This window comes from Salmo salar, chromosome ssa13 (genome assembly GCF_905237065.1).
Source record: "Salmo salar chromosome ssa13, Ssal_v3.1, whole genome shotgun sequence".
Taxonomy (NCBI): domain Eukaryota; kingdom Metazoa; phylum Chordata; class Actinopteri; order Salmoniformes; family Salmonidae; genus Salmo; species Salmo salar.
The window spans coordinates 100817794-100837642 of NC_059454.1; the positions used below are offsets into that span (position 1 = coordinate 100817794).

At 44.2% G+C, this 19849-nt stretch overlaps 1 protein-coding gene across 8 annotated transcripts in view; it reads left to right on the plus strand.

The window, feature by feature from the left end:
- LOC106568376 (rab GTPase-activating protein 1) overlaps positions 1-19849 on the plus strand; it is a 289542-nt gene that overhangs the window by 140449 nt on the left and 129244 nt on the right. For 7 of the 8 annotated variants that reach the window (XM_045692525.1, XM_045692527.1, XM_045692524.1 and 4 more), the window contains 3 exons: positions 8028-8141; positions 14797-14871; positions 15161-15286. In XM_045692525.1, coding sequence (XP_045548481.1) covers positions 8028-8141; positions 14797-14871; positions 15161-15286 — 315 coding nt within the window. Of the gene's footprint in view, positions 1-4866; positions 5054-8027; positions 8142-14796; positions 14872-15160; positions 15287-19849 lie in introns of those variants that run through there. The other variant, XM_045692530.1, reaches the window with a different exon arrangement.

The window sequence follows — 19849 nt, forward strand, 5'->3', positions numbered from 1 at the left end:
TCTTGAGTCTGTCTCTCTCTTGCTGAACCTCTTTCCGCTGTGTTGCAAGGCTGCTGTCCTGCTCTGTCCGCACCTTGGTTAGGAGCTCCTCTAAGGTCTGGTTGTCTGGTTGCTGTTAACACCTTGGTTAGGAGATCCTCTAAGGTCTGGTTGCTGTTAACACCTTGGTTAGGAGATCCTCTAAGGTCTGGTTGATGTTAACACCTTGGTTAGGAGATCCTCTAAGGTCTGGTTGATGTTAACACCTTGGTTAGGAGCTCCTCTAAGGTCTGGTTGTCTGGTTGATGTTAACACCTTGGTTAGGAGCTCCTCTAAGGTCTGGTTGATGTTAACACCTTGGTTAGGAGCTCCTCTAAGGTCTGGTTGATGTTAACACCTTGGTTAGGAGCTCCTCTAAGGTCTGGTTGCTGTTAACACCTTGGTTAGGAGCTCCTCTAAGGTCTGGTTGATGTTAACACCTTGGTTAGGAGATCCTCTAAGGTCTGGTTGATGTTAACACCTTGGTTAGGAGCTCCTCTAAGGTCTGGTTGATGTTTACACCTTGGTTAGGAGCTCCTCTAAGGTCTGGTTGATGTTTACACCTTGGTTAGGAGCTCCTCTAAGGTCTGGTTGATGTTAACACCTTGGTTAGGAGGTCCTCTAAGGTCTGGTTGATGTTAACACCTTGGTTAGGAGCTCCTCTAAGGTCTGGTTGATGTTAACACCTTGGTTAGGAGATCCTCTAAGGTCTGGTTGTCTGGTTGATGTTAACACCTTGGTTAGGAGCTCCTCTAAGGTCTGGTTGATGTTTACACCTTGGTCAGGAGCTCCTCTAAGGTCTGGTTGTCTGGTTGCTGTTTGCTCTCCCTGAGCAGGACCACCTCCCCCTCCAGTCTGGTGAACTCATCCCTCATGGTATCCATGGTGGTGAGGAGGACCACCTCCCCCTCCAGTCTGGTGAACTCATCCCTCATGGTATCCATGGTGGTGAGGAGGACCACCTCCCCCTCCAGTCTGGTGAACTCATCCCTCATGGTATCCATGGTGGTGAGGAGGACCACCTCCCCCTCCAGTCTGGTGAACTCATCCCTCATGGTATCCATGGTGGTGAGGAGGACCACCTCCCCCTCCAGTCTGGTGAACTCATCCCTCATGGTATCCATGGTGGTGAGGAGGACCACCTCCCCCTCCAGTCTGGTGAACTCATCCCTCATGGTATCCATGGTGGTGAGGAGGACCACCACCCCCTCCAGTCTGGTGAACTCATCCCTCATGGTATCCATGGTGGTGAGGAGGACCACCTCCCCTCCAGTCTGGTGAACTCATCCCTCATGGTATCCATGGTGGTGAGGAGGACCACCTCCCCCTCCAGTCTGGTGAACTCATCCCTCATGGTATCCATGGTGGTGAGGAGGACCACCTCCCCCTCCAGTCTGGTGAACTCATCCCTCATGGTATCCATGGTGGTGAGGAGGACCACCTCCCCCTCCAGTCTGGTGAACTCATCCCTCATGGTATCCATGGTGGTGAGGAGGACCACCTCCCCTCCAGTCTGGTGAACTCATCCCTCATGGTATCCATGGTGGTGAGGAGGACCACCACCCCCTCCAGTCTGGTGAACTCATCCCTCATGGTATCCATGGTGGTGAGGAGGACCACCTCCCCCTCCAGTCTGGTGAACTCATCCCTCATGGTATCCATGGTGGTGAGGAGGACCACCTCCCCTCCAGTCTGGTGAACTCATCCCTCATGGTATCCATGGTGGTGAGGAGGACCACCTCCCCCTCCAGTCTGGTGAACTCATCCCTCATGGTATCCATGGTGGTGAGGAGGACCACCTCCCCTCCAGTCTGGTGAACTCATCCCTCATGGTATCCATGGTGGTGAGGAGGACCACCTCCCCCTCCAGTCTGGTGAACTCGTCCCTCATGGTATCCATGGTGGTGAGGAGGACCACCTCCCCCTCCAGTCTGGTGAACTCATCCCTCATGGTATCCATGGTGGTGAGGAGGACCACCTCCCCCTCCAGTCTGGTGAACTCGTCCCTCATGGTATCCATGGTGGTAAGGAGGACCACCTCCCCTCCAGTCTGGTGAACTCGTCCCTCATGGTATCCATGGTGGTGAGGAGGACCACCTCCCCCTCCAGTCTGGTGAACTCATCCCTCATGGTATCCATGGTGGTGAGGAGGACCACCTCCCCCTCCAGTCTGGTGAACTCATCCCTCATGGTATCCATGGTGGTGAGGAGGACCACCTCCCCCTCCAGTCTGGTGAACTCATCCCTCATGGTATCCATGGTGGTGAGGAGGACCACCTCCCCCTCCAGTCTGGTGAACTCATCCCTCATGGTATCCATGGTGGTGAGGAGGACCACCTCCCCCTCCAGTCTGGTGAACTCATCCCTCATGGTATCCATGGTGGTGAGGAGGGCCTGAGCCTGCTCTGCACTGAGGGGTCACTCTCCTCCTGGGGCGTGTCCTCCACTATGGTGGGAAGAGAGGTGCTGGATGTGCCTTTTTGGGTGGGGATAGTAGGGGTGAGGGTGGTGCTGGTGGAGTTTGTCTTGTGGGAGGGCGTGTCACTGATGGTGTCCTTCTCTCTCTCCGCTCTCTCCTTAATGGTCTGAAAGTCTGTTTCAAACAGCCTGATGTTACCTGGCACCATGACAGTTCGTCTGTTTCAAACAGCCTGATGTTACCTGGCACCATGACAGTCCCAGTCTGTTTCAAACAGCCTAATGTTACCTGGCACCATGACAGTCCCAGTCTGTTTCAAACAGCCTGATGTTACCTGGCACCATGACAGTCCCAGTCTGTTTCAAACAGCCTAATGTTACCTGGCACCATGACAGTCCCAGTCTGTTTCATACAGCCTAATGTTACCTGGCACCATGACAGTCCCAGTCTGTTTCAAACAGCCTGATGTTACCTGGCACCATGACAGTCCCAGTCTGTTCCATACAGCCTGATGTTACCTGGCACCATGACAGTCCCAGTCTGTTTCAAACAGCCTAATGTTACCTGGCACCATGACAGTCCCAGTCTGTTTCAAACAGCCTAATGTTACCTGGCACCATGACAGTCCCAGTCTGTTTCAAACAGCCTGATGTTACCTGGCACCATGACAGTCCCAGTCTGTTTCAAACAGCCTGATGTTACCTGGCACCATGACAGTCCCAGTCTGTTTCATACAGCCTGATGTTACCTGGCACCATGACAGTCCCAGTCTGTTTCAAACAGCCTAATGTTACCTGGCACCATGACAGTCCCAGTCTGTTCCAAACAGCCTGATGTTACCTGGCACCATGACAGTCCCAGTCTGTTTCAAACAGCCTAATGTTACCTGGCACCATGACAGTCCCAGTCTGTTTCAAACAGCCTGATGTTACCTGGCACCATGACAGTCCCAGTCTGTTTCAAACAGCCTAATGTTACCTGGCACCATGACAGTCCCAGTCTGTTTCAAACAGCCTAATGTTACCTGGCACCATGACAGTCCCAGTCTGTTTCAAACAGCCTGATGTTACCTGGCACCATGACAGTCCCAGTCTGTTTCAAACAGCCTGATGTTACCTGGCACCATGACAGTCCCAGTCTGTTTCAAACAGCCTGATGTTACCTGGCACCATGACAGTCCCAGTCTGTTTCATACAGCCTGATGTTACCTGGCACCATGACAGTCCCAGTCTGTTACCTGGCACCATGACAGTCCCAGTCTGTTTCAAACAGCCTGATGTTACCTGGCACCATGACAGTCCCAGTCTGTTTCATACAGCCTGATGTTACCTGGCACCATGACAGTCCCAGTCTGTTTCAAACAGCCTAATGTTACCTGGCACCATGACAGTCCCAGTCTGTTTCATACAGCCTGATGTTACCTGGCACCATGACAGTCCCAGTCTGTTTCAAACAGCCTGATGTTACCTGGCACCATGACAGTCCCAGTCTGTTTCAAACAGCCTAATGTTACCTGGCACCATGACAGTCCCAGTCTGTTTCAAACAGCCTGATGTTACCTGGCACCATGACAGTCCCAGTCTGTTTCAAACAGCCTAATGTTACCTGGCACCATGACAGTCCCAGTCTGTTTCAAACAGCCTGATGTTACCTGGCACCATGACAGTCCCAGTCTGTTTCAAACAGCCTAATGTTACCTGGCACCATGACAGTCCCAGTCTGTTTCATACAGCCTGATGTTACCTGGCACCATGACAGTTCGTCTGTTCCAAACAGCCTGATGTTACCTGGCACCATGACAGTCCCAGTCTGTTTCAAACAGCCTGATGTTACCTGGCACCATGACAGTCCCAGTCTGTTTCATACAGCCTGATGTTACCTGGCACCATGACAGTCCCAGTCTGTTTCATACAGTCTAATGTTACCTGGCACCATGACAGTCCCAGTCTGTTTCAAACAGCCTGATGTTACCTGACACCATGACAGTCCCAGTCTGTTTCATACAGCCTAATGTTACCTGGCACCATGACAGTCCCAGTCTGTTTCAAACAGCCTGATGTTACCTTGCACCATGACAGTCCCAGTCTGTTTCAAACAGCCTGATGTTACCTTGCACCATGACAGTCCCAGTCTGTTTCATACAGCCTAATGTTACCTGGCACCATGACAGTCCCAGTCTGTTTCATACAGCCTAATGTTACCTGGCACCATGACAGTCCCAGTCTGTTACCTGGCACCATGACAGTCCCAGTCTGTTTCATACAGGCTAATGTTACCTGGCACCATGACAGTCCCAGTCTGTTTCATACAGCCTAATGTTACCTGGCACCATGACAGTCCCAGTCTGTTACCTGGCACCATGACAGTCCCAGTCTGTTTCATACAGGCTAATGTTACCTGGCACCATGACAGTCCCAATCTGTTTCATACAGGCTAATGTTACCTGGCACCATGTCAGTCCCAGTCTTGTAGAGGTTGGTTGTTATCATGGTGCTGTCAGGGTTGTCTGTCTCTTTGATTTTCAGCCTCCACCCGTTACAGATTCCCTCTTTCTTTATGGATGGGTAGTGAGAGCGGACTGCTGAGCGCCATGCATTTGGCTGGTCAGTGAGGAAGGTGAGATTACTCACATCACCGTTTTTGTAGAGGTCTGCGGAAAAGGGTTTCTGGCCTCCCCTTTAAGTAGTTTCAGTTTAAAAGCTTTCCTCGTTGTGTCATTTTTGGCCTCTGGGGGGTAGAGAATGGATTCAGCGCTGAGGGGGAGTGGGGACATGGTGCCTGTGGGCTCTGCTACTACTGCTGCTGCTGCTTTGTTCTGCTGCCCCGTTGCCATAGCAACCGGTTTGTTTGTCTGCTGCTGTTGCTAGCTAGCGCTAATTTAGTTCAAAAAACAGCAAAAAGAGTGACAAATCTTCACACAAAAAAACAGAAGATATCTTTAAAGTTAGTCCGTGCTCCTTTTTGGTTTACTCACTCAGTTTGGTCGTTTGATGTAGTTCTATTAACCTCTATGGGCTAGGTGGGACGCTTGCGTCCCACCTACTCAACAGCCAGTGTAATCCCGTGGCGCGTTATTCAAATTCCTCAAAAATGCAAAAACTTCAATTTTTCAAACATATGACTATTTTACACCATTTTAAAGACAAGACTCTCGTTAATCTAACCACACTGTCCGATTTCAAAAAGGCTTTACAACGAAAGCAAAACATTAGATTATGTCAGCAGAGTACCCAGCCAGAAATAATCAGACACCCATTTTTCAAGCTAGCATATAATGTCACATAAACCCAAACCACAGCTAAATGTAGCACTAACCTTTGATGATCTTCATCAGATGACAACCTTAGGACATTATGTTATACAATACATGCATGTTTTGTTCAATCAAGTTCATATTTATATCAAAAACCAGCTTTTTACATTAGCATGTGACTAGCATTCCCACCGAACACTGCCGGTGAATTTACTAAATTACTCACGATAAACGTTCAAAAAAAGCACAACAATTATTTTAAGAATTATAGATACAGAACTCCTCTATGCACTCGATATGTCCGATTTTAAAATAGCTTTTCGGTGAAAGCACATTTTGCAATATTCTCAGTAGATAGCCCGGCATCACAGGGCTAGCTATTTAGACACCCAGCAAGTTTAGCACTCACCAAAGTCAGATTTACTATAAGAAAAATGTTATTACCTTTGCTGTCTTCGTCAGAATGCACTCCCAGGACTTCTACTTCAATAACAAATGTTGGTTTGGTCCCAAATAATCCATAGTTATATCCAAATAGCGGCGTTTTGTTCGTGCGTTCAAGACACTATCCGAAAGGGTAAATAAGGGTGACGAGCATGGCGCAATTCGTGACAAAAAAAATCTAAATATTCCATTACCGTACTTCGAAGCATGTCAACCGCTGTTTAAAATCAATTTTTATGCCATTTTTCTCATAAAAAAGCGATAATATTCCGACCGGGAATCTGCGTTTAGGTAAACAGACGAAAGAAAATAAAGCATGGGGTCGACTCGGGCACGCGCCTAAGCCCATAGTACTCTGATCGGCCACTTGCCAAACGCGATAAAGTGTTTCAACCAGAGGCTGCCTCGATATCGTTCAGCTTTTTCCCGGGCTCTGAGAGCCTATGGGAGCCGTAGGAAGTGTCACGTTATAGCAAAGATCCTCAGTCTTCAATAAAAAGAGCCAAGATGAAACACAACTTGTCAGACAGGCCACTTCCTGCATGGAATCTTCTCAGGTTTTGGCCTGCCATATGAGTTCTGTTATACTCACAGACACCATTCAAACAGTTTTAGAAACTTTAGGGTGTTTTCTATCCAAAGCCAATAATTATATGCATATTCTAGTTACTGGGCAGGAGTAGTAACCAGATTAAATCGGGTACGTTTTTTATCCGGCCGTGTCAATACTGCCCCCTAGCCCTAACAGGTTAACTCCCCTTGCTAGGTTTGTTCTAGCTCATTTCTTCTGGCTAACTTGTTAGTCTGCTGGCTAGGTCTTTGTTGTGTAGCTAGCTAGCTAGAGTCAAAACTTCTTAATTTGAGGCGCAAAGTAACTTTTTTTATATTCTGAATGAATAGAATTGTTGTTCATCACTATTTGTCTGGAATTCTTTTTCCATTAGAGTGTTTATCTCATTCTAAAAAACAAAAAAGATTAATATATCAGGAGCTCATGTTGAGCATGTCTCTCTCTCTCTCTCTCTCTCTCTCTCTCTCTCTCTCTCTCTCTCTCTCTCTCTCTCTCTGTCAATTCAAGGGGCTTTATTGGCATGGGAAACATATGTTTACATTGCAAAAGCAAGCAGAGTAGATAATATACATAAGTGAAATAAACAATAAAAATGAACAGTAACCATCACACTCACAGAAGTTCCAAAAGAATAAAGATATTTCAAATGTCATCTTATGTCTATATACAGTGTTGTAACGATGTGCAAATGGTTAAAGTACAAAAGGGAAAATAAATAAACAAATATGGGTTGTGTATTTACAATGGTGTTTTTTATTCACTGGTTGACCTTTTCTTGTGGCAACAGGTCACACATCCTGCTGCTGTGATGGCACACTGTGGTGTTTCACCCAATAGATATGGGAGTTTATCAAAATCGGGTTTGTTTTCGAATTCTTTGTGGATCTGTGTAATCTGAGGGAAATATGTGTCTCTAATAAGGTCATACATTTGGCAGGAGGTTAGGAAGTGCAGCTCAGTTTCCACCTCATTTTGTGGGCAGTGTGCACATAGCCTGTCTTCTCTTGAGAACCAGGTCTGCGTACGGCGGCCTTTCTCAATAGCAAGGCTATGCTCACTGAGTCTGTACATAGTCAAAGCTTTCCTTAATTTTGGTTCAGTCACAGTGGTCAGGTATTCTGCCACTGTGTACTCTCTGTTTAGGGCCAAATAGCATTCTAGTTTGCTCTGTTTTTTTTGTTAGTTCTTTCCAATGTGTCAAGTAATTATCTTTTTGTTTTCTCATGATTTGGTTGGGTCTAATTGTGTTGCTGTCTCTTTCTCTCTCTCTCTCTCTTTCTTTCGCTCTCTTTCTCTCTCTTTCTCTTCTCAATGGCTCTCAGGAGTCTCCCCAGGACAGTGCCATCACCAGAGACATTAACAGGACTTTCCCAGCTCACGACTACTTCAAGGACACTGGAGGAGACGGGCAAGACTCACTCTACAAGATATGCAAGGTGTAGTAGTACATAGTAGTAGTACGATTTCACGGTTTCATAACAATTGGTAATCGGCATTTTTGGACGCCGATTATGGCCGATTATATTGCACTCCACGAGGAGACTGCGTGGCAGGCTGACCACCTGTTACGCGAGTGCAGCAAGGAGCCAAGGTAGGTTGCTTGTGTTAGGTTCTTATTTTTCAGAGTAAGTAACTCAAGGACACTAGAGAAGCTTTAACTTCTTACATCTAGATGTTCCGCTAGCGGAACGCCTCGCCAATATCCAATGATAGGGCGTGGCGCGAATTACAAACTCCTCAAAAATGCCCAAACTTCAATTTTTCAAACATATGACTATTTTACACCATTTTAACCTGTTGGGGCTAGGGGGCAGTATTTTCACGGCTGGATAAAAAAACGTACCCGATTTAATCTGGATACTAATCCTACCCAGTAACTAGAATATGCATATACTTATTATATATGGATAGAAAACACCCTAAAGTTTCTAAAACTGTTTGAATGGTGTCTGTGAGTATAACAGAACTCATTTGGCAGGCAAAACCCTGAGACATTTTCTGACAGGAAGTGGATACCTGATGTGTTGAATTACCTTTAAGCCTATGCCATAGAAACACACAGGGGTTGATTAATGTTTTGGCACTTCCTATTGCTTCCACTAGATGTCACCAGCCTTTACAAAGTGTTTTGAGTCTTTTACTGTGAGATCTGACCGAACAAGAGCCTTGGAACGGTGATGGCCGATTAGACTCTGGCGCGCGAGTTCATGTTGGGTACCCTCGTTCCAATACGTTATAAAAGAGAATGCATTCGTCCACCTTGAATATTATTCATGTTCTGGTTAAAAAATGCACTAATGATTTATGCTATACAACGTTTGACATGTTTGAACGAACGTAAATATATTTTTTCCCCTCGTTCATGACGAGAAGTCCGGCTGGCTTAGATCATGTGCTAACAACACGGAGCTTTTTGGACATAAATGATGAGCTTTTTTGAACAAAACTACATTCGTTATGGACCTGGGATTCCTGGAAGTGACATCTGATGAAGAGAATCAAAGGTAATGGATTATTTACATAGTATTTTAGATCTCTCCAACATGGCCGTTTGTCTGTATAGCAAAGCGTATTTTTCTGGGCGCAGTGCTCAGATTATTGCAAAGTGTGATTTCCCAGTAAGGTTATTTTTAAATCTGGCAAGTTGATTGCGTTCAAGAGATGTAAATCTATAATTCTTTAAATGACAATATAATATTTTACCAATGTTTTCTAATTTTAATTATTTAATTTGTGGTGCTGACTTGACTGCCGGTTATTGGAGGGAAACGATTTCCTGAACATCAACGCCATAGTAAACCGCTGTTTTTGGATATAAATATGAACTTGATAGAACTAAAAATGCATTTATTGTCTAACATAATGTCCTAGGAGTGTCATCTGATGGAGATTGTTAAAGGTTAGTGCATCATTTTAGCTGGTTTTATGGTTTTGGTGACGCCTGTCTTTGAATTGACAAAACATTACACACAGCTATTGTCAATGTACTCTCCTAACATAATCTAACTTTATGCTTTCGCCGTAAAACCTTTTTGAAATCGGACAACGTGGTTAGATTAAGGAGATGTTTATCTTTCAAAGGGTGTAAGATAGTTGTATGTTTGAAAAATTTGAATTTTGACGTTTATTTGGTTTCAAATTTGCCGCTCTTGAAATGCACCTGCTGTTGATAGGGTGCACCACGGGTGGCACGCTAGCGTCCCACATAGCCCCAAGAAGTTAAAGACAAGACTCTCCTTTATCTAACCACATTGTCCGATTTCAAAAAGGCTTTACAACGAAAGCAAAACATTAGATTATGTCAGGAGAGTACCCAGACAGAAATAATCACACACCCATTTTTCAAGCTAGCATATAATGTCACAAAAACCAAAACCACAGCTAAATGCAGCACTAACCTTTCATGATCTTCATCAGATGACACTCCTAGGACATTATGTTATACAATACATGCATGTTTTGTTCAATCAAGTTCATATTTATATCAAAAAACAGCTTTTTACATTAGCATGTGACGTTCAGAACTAGCATACCCACCGAAACTTCCGGTGAATTTACTAAATTACTCACGATAAACGTTCACAAAAAACATAACAATTATTTTAAAAATTATAGATACAGAATTCCTTTATGCAATCGCTATGTCAGATTTTAAAATAGCTTTTCGGTGAAAGCACATTTTGCAATATTCTGAGTAGATAGCCCGGCCATCATGGCTAGCTATTTTGACACTCACCAAACTCAGATTTACTATAAGAAAAATTGGATTACCTTTGCTGTTCTTCGTCAGAATGCACTCCCAGGACTTCTACTTTACACCCAATGTTGTTTTGGTTCCAAATAATCCATAGTTATATCCAAATAGCGGCGTTTTGTTCTTGCGTTCAAGACACTATCCGAAGGGTGACGCGCCGGCGCGTATCGTGACAAGAAAAATCAAAATATTCCATTACCGTACTTCGAAGCATGTCAAACGCTGTTTAAAATCCATTTTTATGCGATTTTTCTCGTAAAATAGCGATAATATTCCGACCGGGAGACGTTTTTTTCGTTCAATGACTGAAAATGTAAAATGGACTCTTCACGTGCACGCGCGCACCTGTTTCATTGTTCTCAGATCGACCACTATCCAAATGCGCTACTGTTTTTCAGCCAGGGACTGCAGAGTCATCATTCCCAGTTCTGGCGCCTTCTGAGAGCCTATAGAAAATGTCACGTTACAGCAGAGATCCTCTGTTTTCGATAAAGAGGCTATAGAAGGCCAAGAAATGGTCAGAGAGGGCACTTCCTGTATAGAATCTTCTCAGGTTTTGGCCTGCCATATGAGTTCTGTTATACTCACAGACACCATTCAAACAGTTTTAGAAACTTTAGGGTGTTTTCTATCCAAATCAAACAATTATATGCATATTCTAGTTTCTGGGCAGGAGTAATAACCAGATTAAATCGGGTACGTTTTTTTTATCCGGCCGTGAAAATACAGCCCCCTATCCTAAACAGGTTAACAAGGGAAATTGTGTCACTTCTCTTGCGTTCTGTGCAAGCACAGTCATGGTATATGCAACAGTTTGGGCCGCCTGGCTCGTTGCGAACTGTGTGAAGACCATTTCTTCCTAACAAAGACCGTAATTAATTTGCCAGAATTTTACATTATTATGACATAACATTGAAGGTTGTGCAATGTAACAGCAATATTTAGACTTATGGATGCCACCTGTTCTATAAAATACGGAACGGTTCCATATTTTACTGAAAACATAAACGTTTTGTTTTTGAAATGATAGTTTCCGGATTTGACCATATTCCTTTTTTAATTTTTTTATTTCACCTTTATTTAACTAGGTTGGCCAGTTAAGAACAAGTTCTCATTTACAACTGCGACCTGGCCAAGATAAAGTAAAGCAGTGCGACACAAAAACAACACAGAGTTACACATGGAATAAACAAATGTACAGTGAATAACACAATAGAAAACATCTATATACAGTTTGTGCAAATGAGGTAAGATTAGGTAGGTAAGGCAATAAAAAGGCCATAGTGGCGAAATAATTACAATTTAGCAATTAAACACTGAAGTGATAGATGTGCAGAAGAAGAATGTGCAAGTAGAGATACTGGGGTGCAAAGTAGCAAAAAAAAAAATATCAATATGGGGATGTGGTAGTTGGATGGGCTATTTACAGATGGGCTATGTACAGGTGCAATGATCTGTGAGCTGCTCTGCCAGCTGATGCTTAAAGTTAGTGAGGAAAATATGAGTCTCCAGCTTCAGTGATTTTTTTCAATTCGTTCCAAATTGGCTTTGGGGTTGACCAGTGAAATATACCTGCTGGAGCGCCTGCTGCGGGTGGGTGCTGCTATGGTGACCAGTGAGCTGAGATAAGGTGGGCCTTTACCTAGCAAAGACTTATAGATGACCTGGAGCCAGTGGTTTTGGCGAAGAATATGAAGCGAGGGCCAGCCAACGAGAGCATGCAGGTCTCAGTGGTGGGTAGTATATGGGGCTTTGGTGAGAATGGATGGCACTGTGATAGACTGCATCCAATTTAAACTCGTATTTCTGTGTGTTTATTATAATTAAGTCTATGATTTGATATTTGATAGAGCAGTCTGACTGAGCGGTGGTAGGCAGCAGCAGGCTCATAAGCATTCATTCAAACTTTACTGCGTTTGCCAGCAGCTCTTAGCAATGCTTGAAGCACAGCGCTGTTTATGACTTCAAGCCTATCAACTCCCGAGATTAGGCTGGCAATACTAAAGTGCCTACAAGAACATCCAATAGTCAAAGGTGTATGAAATACAAATGGTATAGAGAGAAATAGTCCTATAATTCCTATAATAACTACAACCTAAAACTTCTTACCTGGGAATATTGAAGACTCATGTTAAAAGGAACCACCAGCTTTCATATGTTCTCATGTTCTGAGCAAGGAACTTAAACGTTAGCTTTTTTACATGGCACATATTACAGCAACGCTTGGCTGAGTAGTGAGCACTTCACTGTTGAGTCGACAGACAAGTTGAATTTTGGCTCAGATACTAATTAGGCAATTGGGTCAATGGGCTAACACCACACTTCCAAACATGATAAACTGAGGCCCGGTTCCCATAATGATTAAACTGAGGCAATGTTTGTGTTTGAGTCTACTGGCCGGGCGGTCTCTATCCGTCAAGGAGGACTGAGCAAGCAGCAGTGCTTTGGTGTAGTTGACTGGTTTCACTCTCGATTCCCTGTGACTGGGAGAAAGGTTTGCGGCGATCTAAGTTACTATTGTTTTTTTTTTACATTTTTATTTTACCTTTATTTAACCAGGCAAGTCAGTTAAGAACAAATTCTTATTTTCAATGACGGACTAGGAACAGTGGGTTAAGTGCCTTATTCAGGGGCAGAACGACAGATTTTTACCTTGTCAGCTCGGGGATTCGATCTTGCAACCTTTCGGTTACTAGTCCAACGCGCTAACCACTAGGCTACCTGCTGCCCCATATATTCCTCTGATGTCATGGATAATTTATCAGTTTCAAACAATAGCCCCAGGTACTTCTCAATAATTCACCAGCTGTCTCTCTCTGTGTGTGTGTGTGTGTGTGTGTGTGTGTGTGTGTGTGTGTGTGTGTGTGTGTGTGTGTGTGTGTGTGTGTGTGTGTGTGTGTGTGTGTGTGTGTGTGTGTGTGTGTGTGTGTGTGTGTGTGTGTGTGTGTGTGTGTGTGTGTGTGTGTGTGTGTGTGTGTGTGTGTGTGTGTGAGATCCATATCAATGAACTCCCTGAACTGTTAATGGAGAGAGAGTAATTCTCACTCTGTTAAAGGAGAGAGAGAGAGAGAGTAATTCTCACTCTGTTAAAGGAGAGAGAGAGAGAGAGTAATTCTCACTCTGTTAAAGGAGAGAGAGAGTAATTCTCACTCTGTTAAAGGAGAGAGAGAGAGAGTAATTCTCACTCTGTTAAAGGAGAGAGAGAGAGTAATTCTCACTCTGTTAAAGGAGAGAGAGAGAGAGTAATTCTCACTCTGTTAAAGGAGAGAGAGAGAGTAATTCTCACTCTGTTAAAGGAGAGAGAGAGTAATTCTCACTCTGTTAAAGGAGAGAGAGAGTAATTCTCACTCTGTTAAAGGAGAGAGAGAGTAATTCTCACTCTGTTAAAGGAGAGAGAGAGAGAGAGTAATTCTCACTCTGTTAAAGGAGAGAGAGAGAGTAATTCTCACTCTGTTAAAGGAGAGAGAGAGAGTAATTCTCACTCTGTTAAAGGAGAGAGAGAGAGAGAGTAATTCTCACTCTGTTAAAGGAGAGAGAGAGAGAGAGTAATTCTCACTCTGTTAAAGGAGAGAGAGAGAGTAATTCTCACTCTGTTAAAGGAGAGAGAGAGAGTAATTCTCACTCTGTTAAAGGAGAGAGAGAGAGTAATTCTCACTCTGTTAAAGGAGAGAGAGAGAGTAATTCTCACTCTGTTAAAGGAGAGAGAGAGAGAGAGTAATTCTCACTCTGTTAAAGGAGAGAGAGAGAGAGAGTAATTCTCACTCTGTTAAAGGAGAGAGAGAGAGTAATTCTCACTCTGTTAAAGGAGAGAGAGAGAGAGAGTAATTCTCACTCTGTTAAAGGAGAGAGAGAGAGTAATTCTCACTCTGTTAAAGGAGAGAGAGAGAGTAATTCTCACTCTGTTAAAGGAGAGAGAGAGAGAGAGTAATTCTCACTCTGTTAAAGGAGAGAGAGAGTAATTCTCACTCTGTTAAAGGAGAGAGAGAGAGTAATTCTCACTCTGTTAAAGGAGAGAGAGAGAGAGAGTAATTCTCACTCTGTTAAAGGAGAGAGAGAGTAATTCTCACTCTGTTAAAGGAGAGTTGTACTGTGGGTTAGTATGGTGCTGGCAGTGACAACACCAGGGTTATGGGTTTGATTCTTGCATGGGTGACATATTCTAAATGTGTCACTGTCAATACTGACAGTTCTAGAAGACCCTTTAAATAAAAGCGTCTGATAAATGACCATGTTATTATTCTTTTATTATAACTCAGAGAAGGTACTTTACAGTAGCGCTAACATCCTCTCTGTCTTTCTGTCTCTAACATTGAGTCTCTCTCTTCTCTCCTCCCCAGGCCTACTCAGTGTATGATGAGGAGATTGGTTACTGCCAGGGACAGTCTTTCCTGGCTGCTGTGCTGCTGCTGCACGTGAGTTATGCTGTCTGTCTCTCTTCATGTCTCTCTCTCTCTCTCTCTCTCTCTCTCTCTCTCTGTCTCTCTCTCTCTCTCTCTCTCTCTCTCTCTGTCTCTCTCTCTCTCTCTGTCTCTCTCTGTCTGTCTGTCTGTCTGTCTGTCTGTCTGTCTGTCTGTCTGTCTGTCTGTCTGTCTGTCTGTCTGTCTGTCTGTCTGTCTGTCTGTCTGTCTGTCTGTCTGTCTGTCTGTCTGTCTGTCTGTCTGTCTGTCTCTATCTGTGTCTCTCTTTCTGCCCTGTATGTAGATGCCTGAGGAACAGGCCTTCAGTGTTCTGGTCAAGATCATGTTTGACTACGGACTCAGGGACCTCTTCAAGCAGAACTTTGAGGATCTACACTGCAAGTTCTTCCAGCTGGAGAGACTCATGCAGGTGAGATGATGTGTGTGTGTCTGTCTGTCTGTCCATGTTTTAATGTCACATGCACTACAGTGAAATTGCCTTTACCAGCTAAAACCCCAACAATGCAGTAATCAATAACACATTAATACTAAAAATAGCAAGATAGAACAAAAACATAAAAATAAGTTATAACAATAAGAACATGATAATATAAGTAAGAATACTGTATACATACTGTAAGCATACTATATACAGGATCAGTCAGCTTCAGTGTCATATCTACAATGATCCTGGAGTGATGGAGGTAGATATGTATAGGGGTAAGGTGACTAGGCATCAGAATATATGATAAACAGAGTAGCAGCAGTGTACAGTATATGATGATTGTATGTGAGTGGGTGTGTAGAGTCAGTATAAATGTATGTGCATATTATGTGTGTGAGCATGTGACTGTTTGTGTCTGTGTTGGAGTGACAGTTTGTGTGTGTGTTGGAGTGACTGTTTGTGTCTGTGTTGGAGTGACAGTTTGTGTCTGTGTTGGAGTGACAGTTTGTGTGTGTGTTGGAGTGACTGTTTGTGTGTGTGTGTTGGAGTGACTGTTTGTGTCTGTGTTGGAGTGACTGTTTGTGTCTGTTGGAGTGACAGTTTGTTTCTGTGTTGGAGTGACAGTTTGTTTCTGTGTTGGAGTGACAGTTTGTGTCTGTGTTGGAGTGACAGTTTGTTTCTGTGTTGGAGTGACAGTTTGTGTCTGTGTTGGAGTGACAGTTTGTGTCTGTGTTGGAGTGACAGTTTGTGTCTGTGTTGGAGTGACAGTTTGTGTCTGTGTTGGAGTGACAGTTTGTGTCTGTGTTGGAGTGACAGTTTGTGTCTGTGTTGGAGTGACAGTTTGTGTGTGTGTTGGAGTGACTGTTTGTGTCTGTGTTGGAGTGACAGTTTGTGTCTGTGTTGGAGTGACAGTTTGTGTGTGTGTTGGAGTGACTGTTTGTGTGTGTGTGTGTTGGAGTGACTGTTTGTGTCTGTGTTGGAGTGACTGTTTGTGTCTGTGTTGGAGTGACTGTTTGTGTCTGTTGGAGTGACAGTTTGTTTCTGTGTTGGAGTGACAGTTTGTTTCTGTGTTGGAGTGACAGTATGTGTCTGTGTTGGAGTGACAGTTTGTGTCTGTGTTGGAGTGACAGTTTGTGTCTGTGTTGGATTGACAGTTTGTGTCTGTGTTGGAGTGACAGTTTGTGTCTGTGTTGGAGTGACAGTTTGTGTGTGTGTTGGAGTGACAGTTTGTGTGTGTGTTGGAGTGACAGTTTGTGTGTGTGTTGGAGTGACAGTTTGTGTCTGTGTTTGTGTCTGTGTTGGAGTGACAGTTTGTGTCTGTGTTGGAGTGACAGTTTGTGTCTGTGTTGGAGTGACAGTTTGTGTCTGTGTTGGAGTGACTGTTTGTGTCTGTGTTGGAGTGACAGTTTGTGTCTGTGTTGGAGTGACTGTTTGTGTCTGTGTTGGAGTGACTGTTTGTGTCTGTGTTGGAGTGATTGTGTGTGTGTGTGTTGGAGTGACAGTTTGTGTGAGGGTGTAGGGCCCTGTGAGTGTGTAGGGCCCTGTGAGTGTGTAGGGCCCTGTGAGTGTGTAGGGCCCTGTGAGTGTGTAGGGTCCTGTGAGTGTGTATAGACAGTGCAAAAATAAGAATAAAATTCAAGGGTCAACTCAGATAGTCTGTGTAGCCATTTGGTTAGCTGTTTATCAGACTTATGACTTGGGGATAGAAACTGTTCAGGAACCTGTTGGTGTCAGACTTTATGCAGCGGTACCGCTTGCCATGCGGAAGCAGAGAGAACAGTCTATGGCTTGGGTGGCTGAAGTCTTTAACGATTTTCCGGGCCTTCCTTTCACACTGCCTGGTATAGAGGTCCTGGATGGCAGGGAGCTCAGCCCCGTTGATGTACTGGGCTGTCTGCACCACCCTCTGTAGCGCCATGCGATCGAGGGCGGTGCAGTTGCCATACCAAGCAGTGATGCAGCCAGTCAAGTTGCTCTCAGCGGTACAGCTGTAGAACTTTTTGAGGATTTGAGGGCCCATGCCAAACTTTTTAAACCTCCTGAGGGATAAGAGGCGCTGTCGCACATTCTTCACGGCGGTGCGCGTGTGTGTGGACCATTTTAAGTTCTTAGTGGACACAGAGGAACTTGAAACACTCGACCTGCTCCGCTGCAGCCCCGTCGATGTGGATGGGGGTGTGTGTGTGTGTGTGTGTGTGTGTGTGTGTGTGTGTGTGTGTGTGTGTGTGTGTCCCCGTTTCCTGCAGTCCACGATCAGCAACATGGTCTTACTGAGGTTGAGGGAGAGGTTGTTCTTCCACACTGCCAGGTCACTGACCTCCTCCCTGAAGGCTGTCTCATCATCGCCAGTGATCAGTCCTACCACCATCGTGTCATCAGCAAACTTGATGATGGTGTTGGAGTTGTGCGTGGCCACGCAGTTGTGGGTGAACAGGGAGTACAGGAGGGGACTAAGCACACACCCCTGTGGGGCACCCGTGTTAAGGGTCAGCGTGGCGGAGGTGTTGTTGCCTACCCTCACCACCTGGGGTCGGCCCGTCAGGAAATCCAGGATCCAGGGTCAAAGGGAGGTGTTCAGTCCCAGGATCCTAAGTTTGGTGATGAGCTTGGAGGGGACAATGGTGTTGAATGCTCAGCTGTAGTCAATGAACAGTATTCTCACATACAGTTGAAGTCGGAAGTTTACATACACCTTTGCCAAACACATTTATACTCAGTTTTTCACAATTCCTTACATTTAATCCTAGTAAAAATTGCCTGTCTTAGGTCAGTTAGGATCACCACTTTGTTTTAAGAATGTGAAATGTCAGAATAATAGCAGAGAAAATGATTTATTTCAGCTTTTATTTCTTTCATCACATTCCCAGTGGGTCAGAAGTTTACATACACTCAATTAGTATTTTGTAGCATTGCCTTTAAATTGTTTAACTTGGGTCAAAAGTTTCGGGTAGCCTTCTACAAGCTTCCCACAATAAGTTGGGTGAATTTTGGCCCATTCCTCCTGACAGAGCTGGTGTAACTGAATCAGGTTTGTAGGCCTCCTTGCTCGCACATGCTTTTTCAGTTCTGCCCACACATTTTCTATGGGATTGAGGTCAGGGCATGGTGATGGCCTCTCCAATACCTTGACTTTGTTGTCCTTAAGCCATGTTGCCACAGCTTTGGAAGTATGCTTGGGGTCCTTGTCCATTTGGAAGACCCATTTGCGACCAAGCTTTAACTTCCTGACTGATGTCTTGAGATGTTGCTTCAATATATCCACATCATTTTCCTCCCTCATGATGCCATCTATTTTGTGAAGTGCACCAGTCCCTTCTGCAGCAAAGCACCCCCACAACATGATGCTGCCACCCCCGTGCTTCACGGTTGGAATGGTGTTCTTCGGCTTGCAAGCCTCCCCCTTTTTCCTCCAAACGTAACGATGGTCATTATGGCCAAACAGTTCTATTTTTGTATCATCAGACCAGAGGACATTTCTCCCAAAAAGTACAATCTTTGTCCCCATTATACAATGGGCTAAAGTTATGTACAGCAACCCCAGATGTAAAATAGTAAATAATGGTTGCTTCTCAGAAAGTATTGAGGTTTTAAGAGGAGTAAAACAAGGCTGTCCGTTGTCTCCATATCTATTTATTGTGGCCATTGAAAGGCTAGCTATTTAAATTAGATCCAACAAGAACATCAAGGGGTTAGAAATCCAGGGGATAAAAACAAAAGTGTTGATGTATGCTGATGACTTAAATCTGGATCCCTGCACATTGAAGATCTTGGTCACTTTTCTAGCCTCGCTGGATTAAAACCAAATTATGACAGGTGTACCATATTATGTATTGGATCGTTAAAAATACAGTGTTTACACTACCGTGTAGTTTACCAATAAAATGGGCGGATGGTGAAGTAGACATTTTGACACTACCGGTCAAAAGTTTTAGAACACCTACTAATTGAAGGGTTTTTCTTTATTTTTTTACTATTGTCTACATTGTCGAATAATAGTGAAGACATCAAAACTATGAAATAACACATATGGAATCATGTAGTAACCAAAAAAGTGTTAAACAAATCAAAATATATTTTATATTTGAGATTCTTCAACTAGCCACTGCCTTGATGACAGCTTTACACACTCTTGGCATTCTCTCATCCAGCTTCATGAGGTAGTTACCTGGAATGCATTTCAATTAACAGGTGTGCCTTCTTAAAAGTAAATTTGTGGAATGTCTTTCCTTAATGCATTTTATCCAATAATTTGTGTTGTGACAAGGTAGGGGGGTATACAGAATATAGCCCTATTTGGTAAAAGACTAAGTCCATATTATGGCAAGAATAGCTCAAATAAGCAAAGAGAAACAACAGTCCATCATTACTTTAAGACATGAAGGTCAGTCAATACGGAAAATGTCAAGAACTTTAAAAGTTTCTTCAAGTGCAGTTGCAAAAACCATTAAGCGCTATGATGAAACTGGCTCTCATGAGGACCGCCACAGGAATGGAAGACCCAGAGTTACCTCTGTTGTAGAGGATAAGTTCATTAGAGTTACCAGCCTC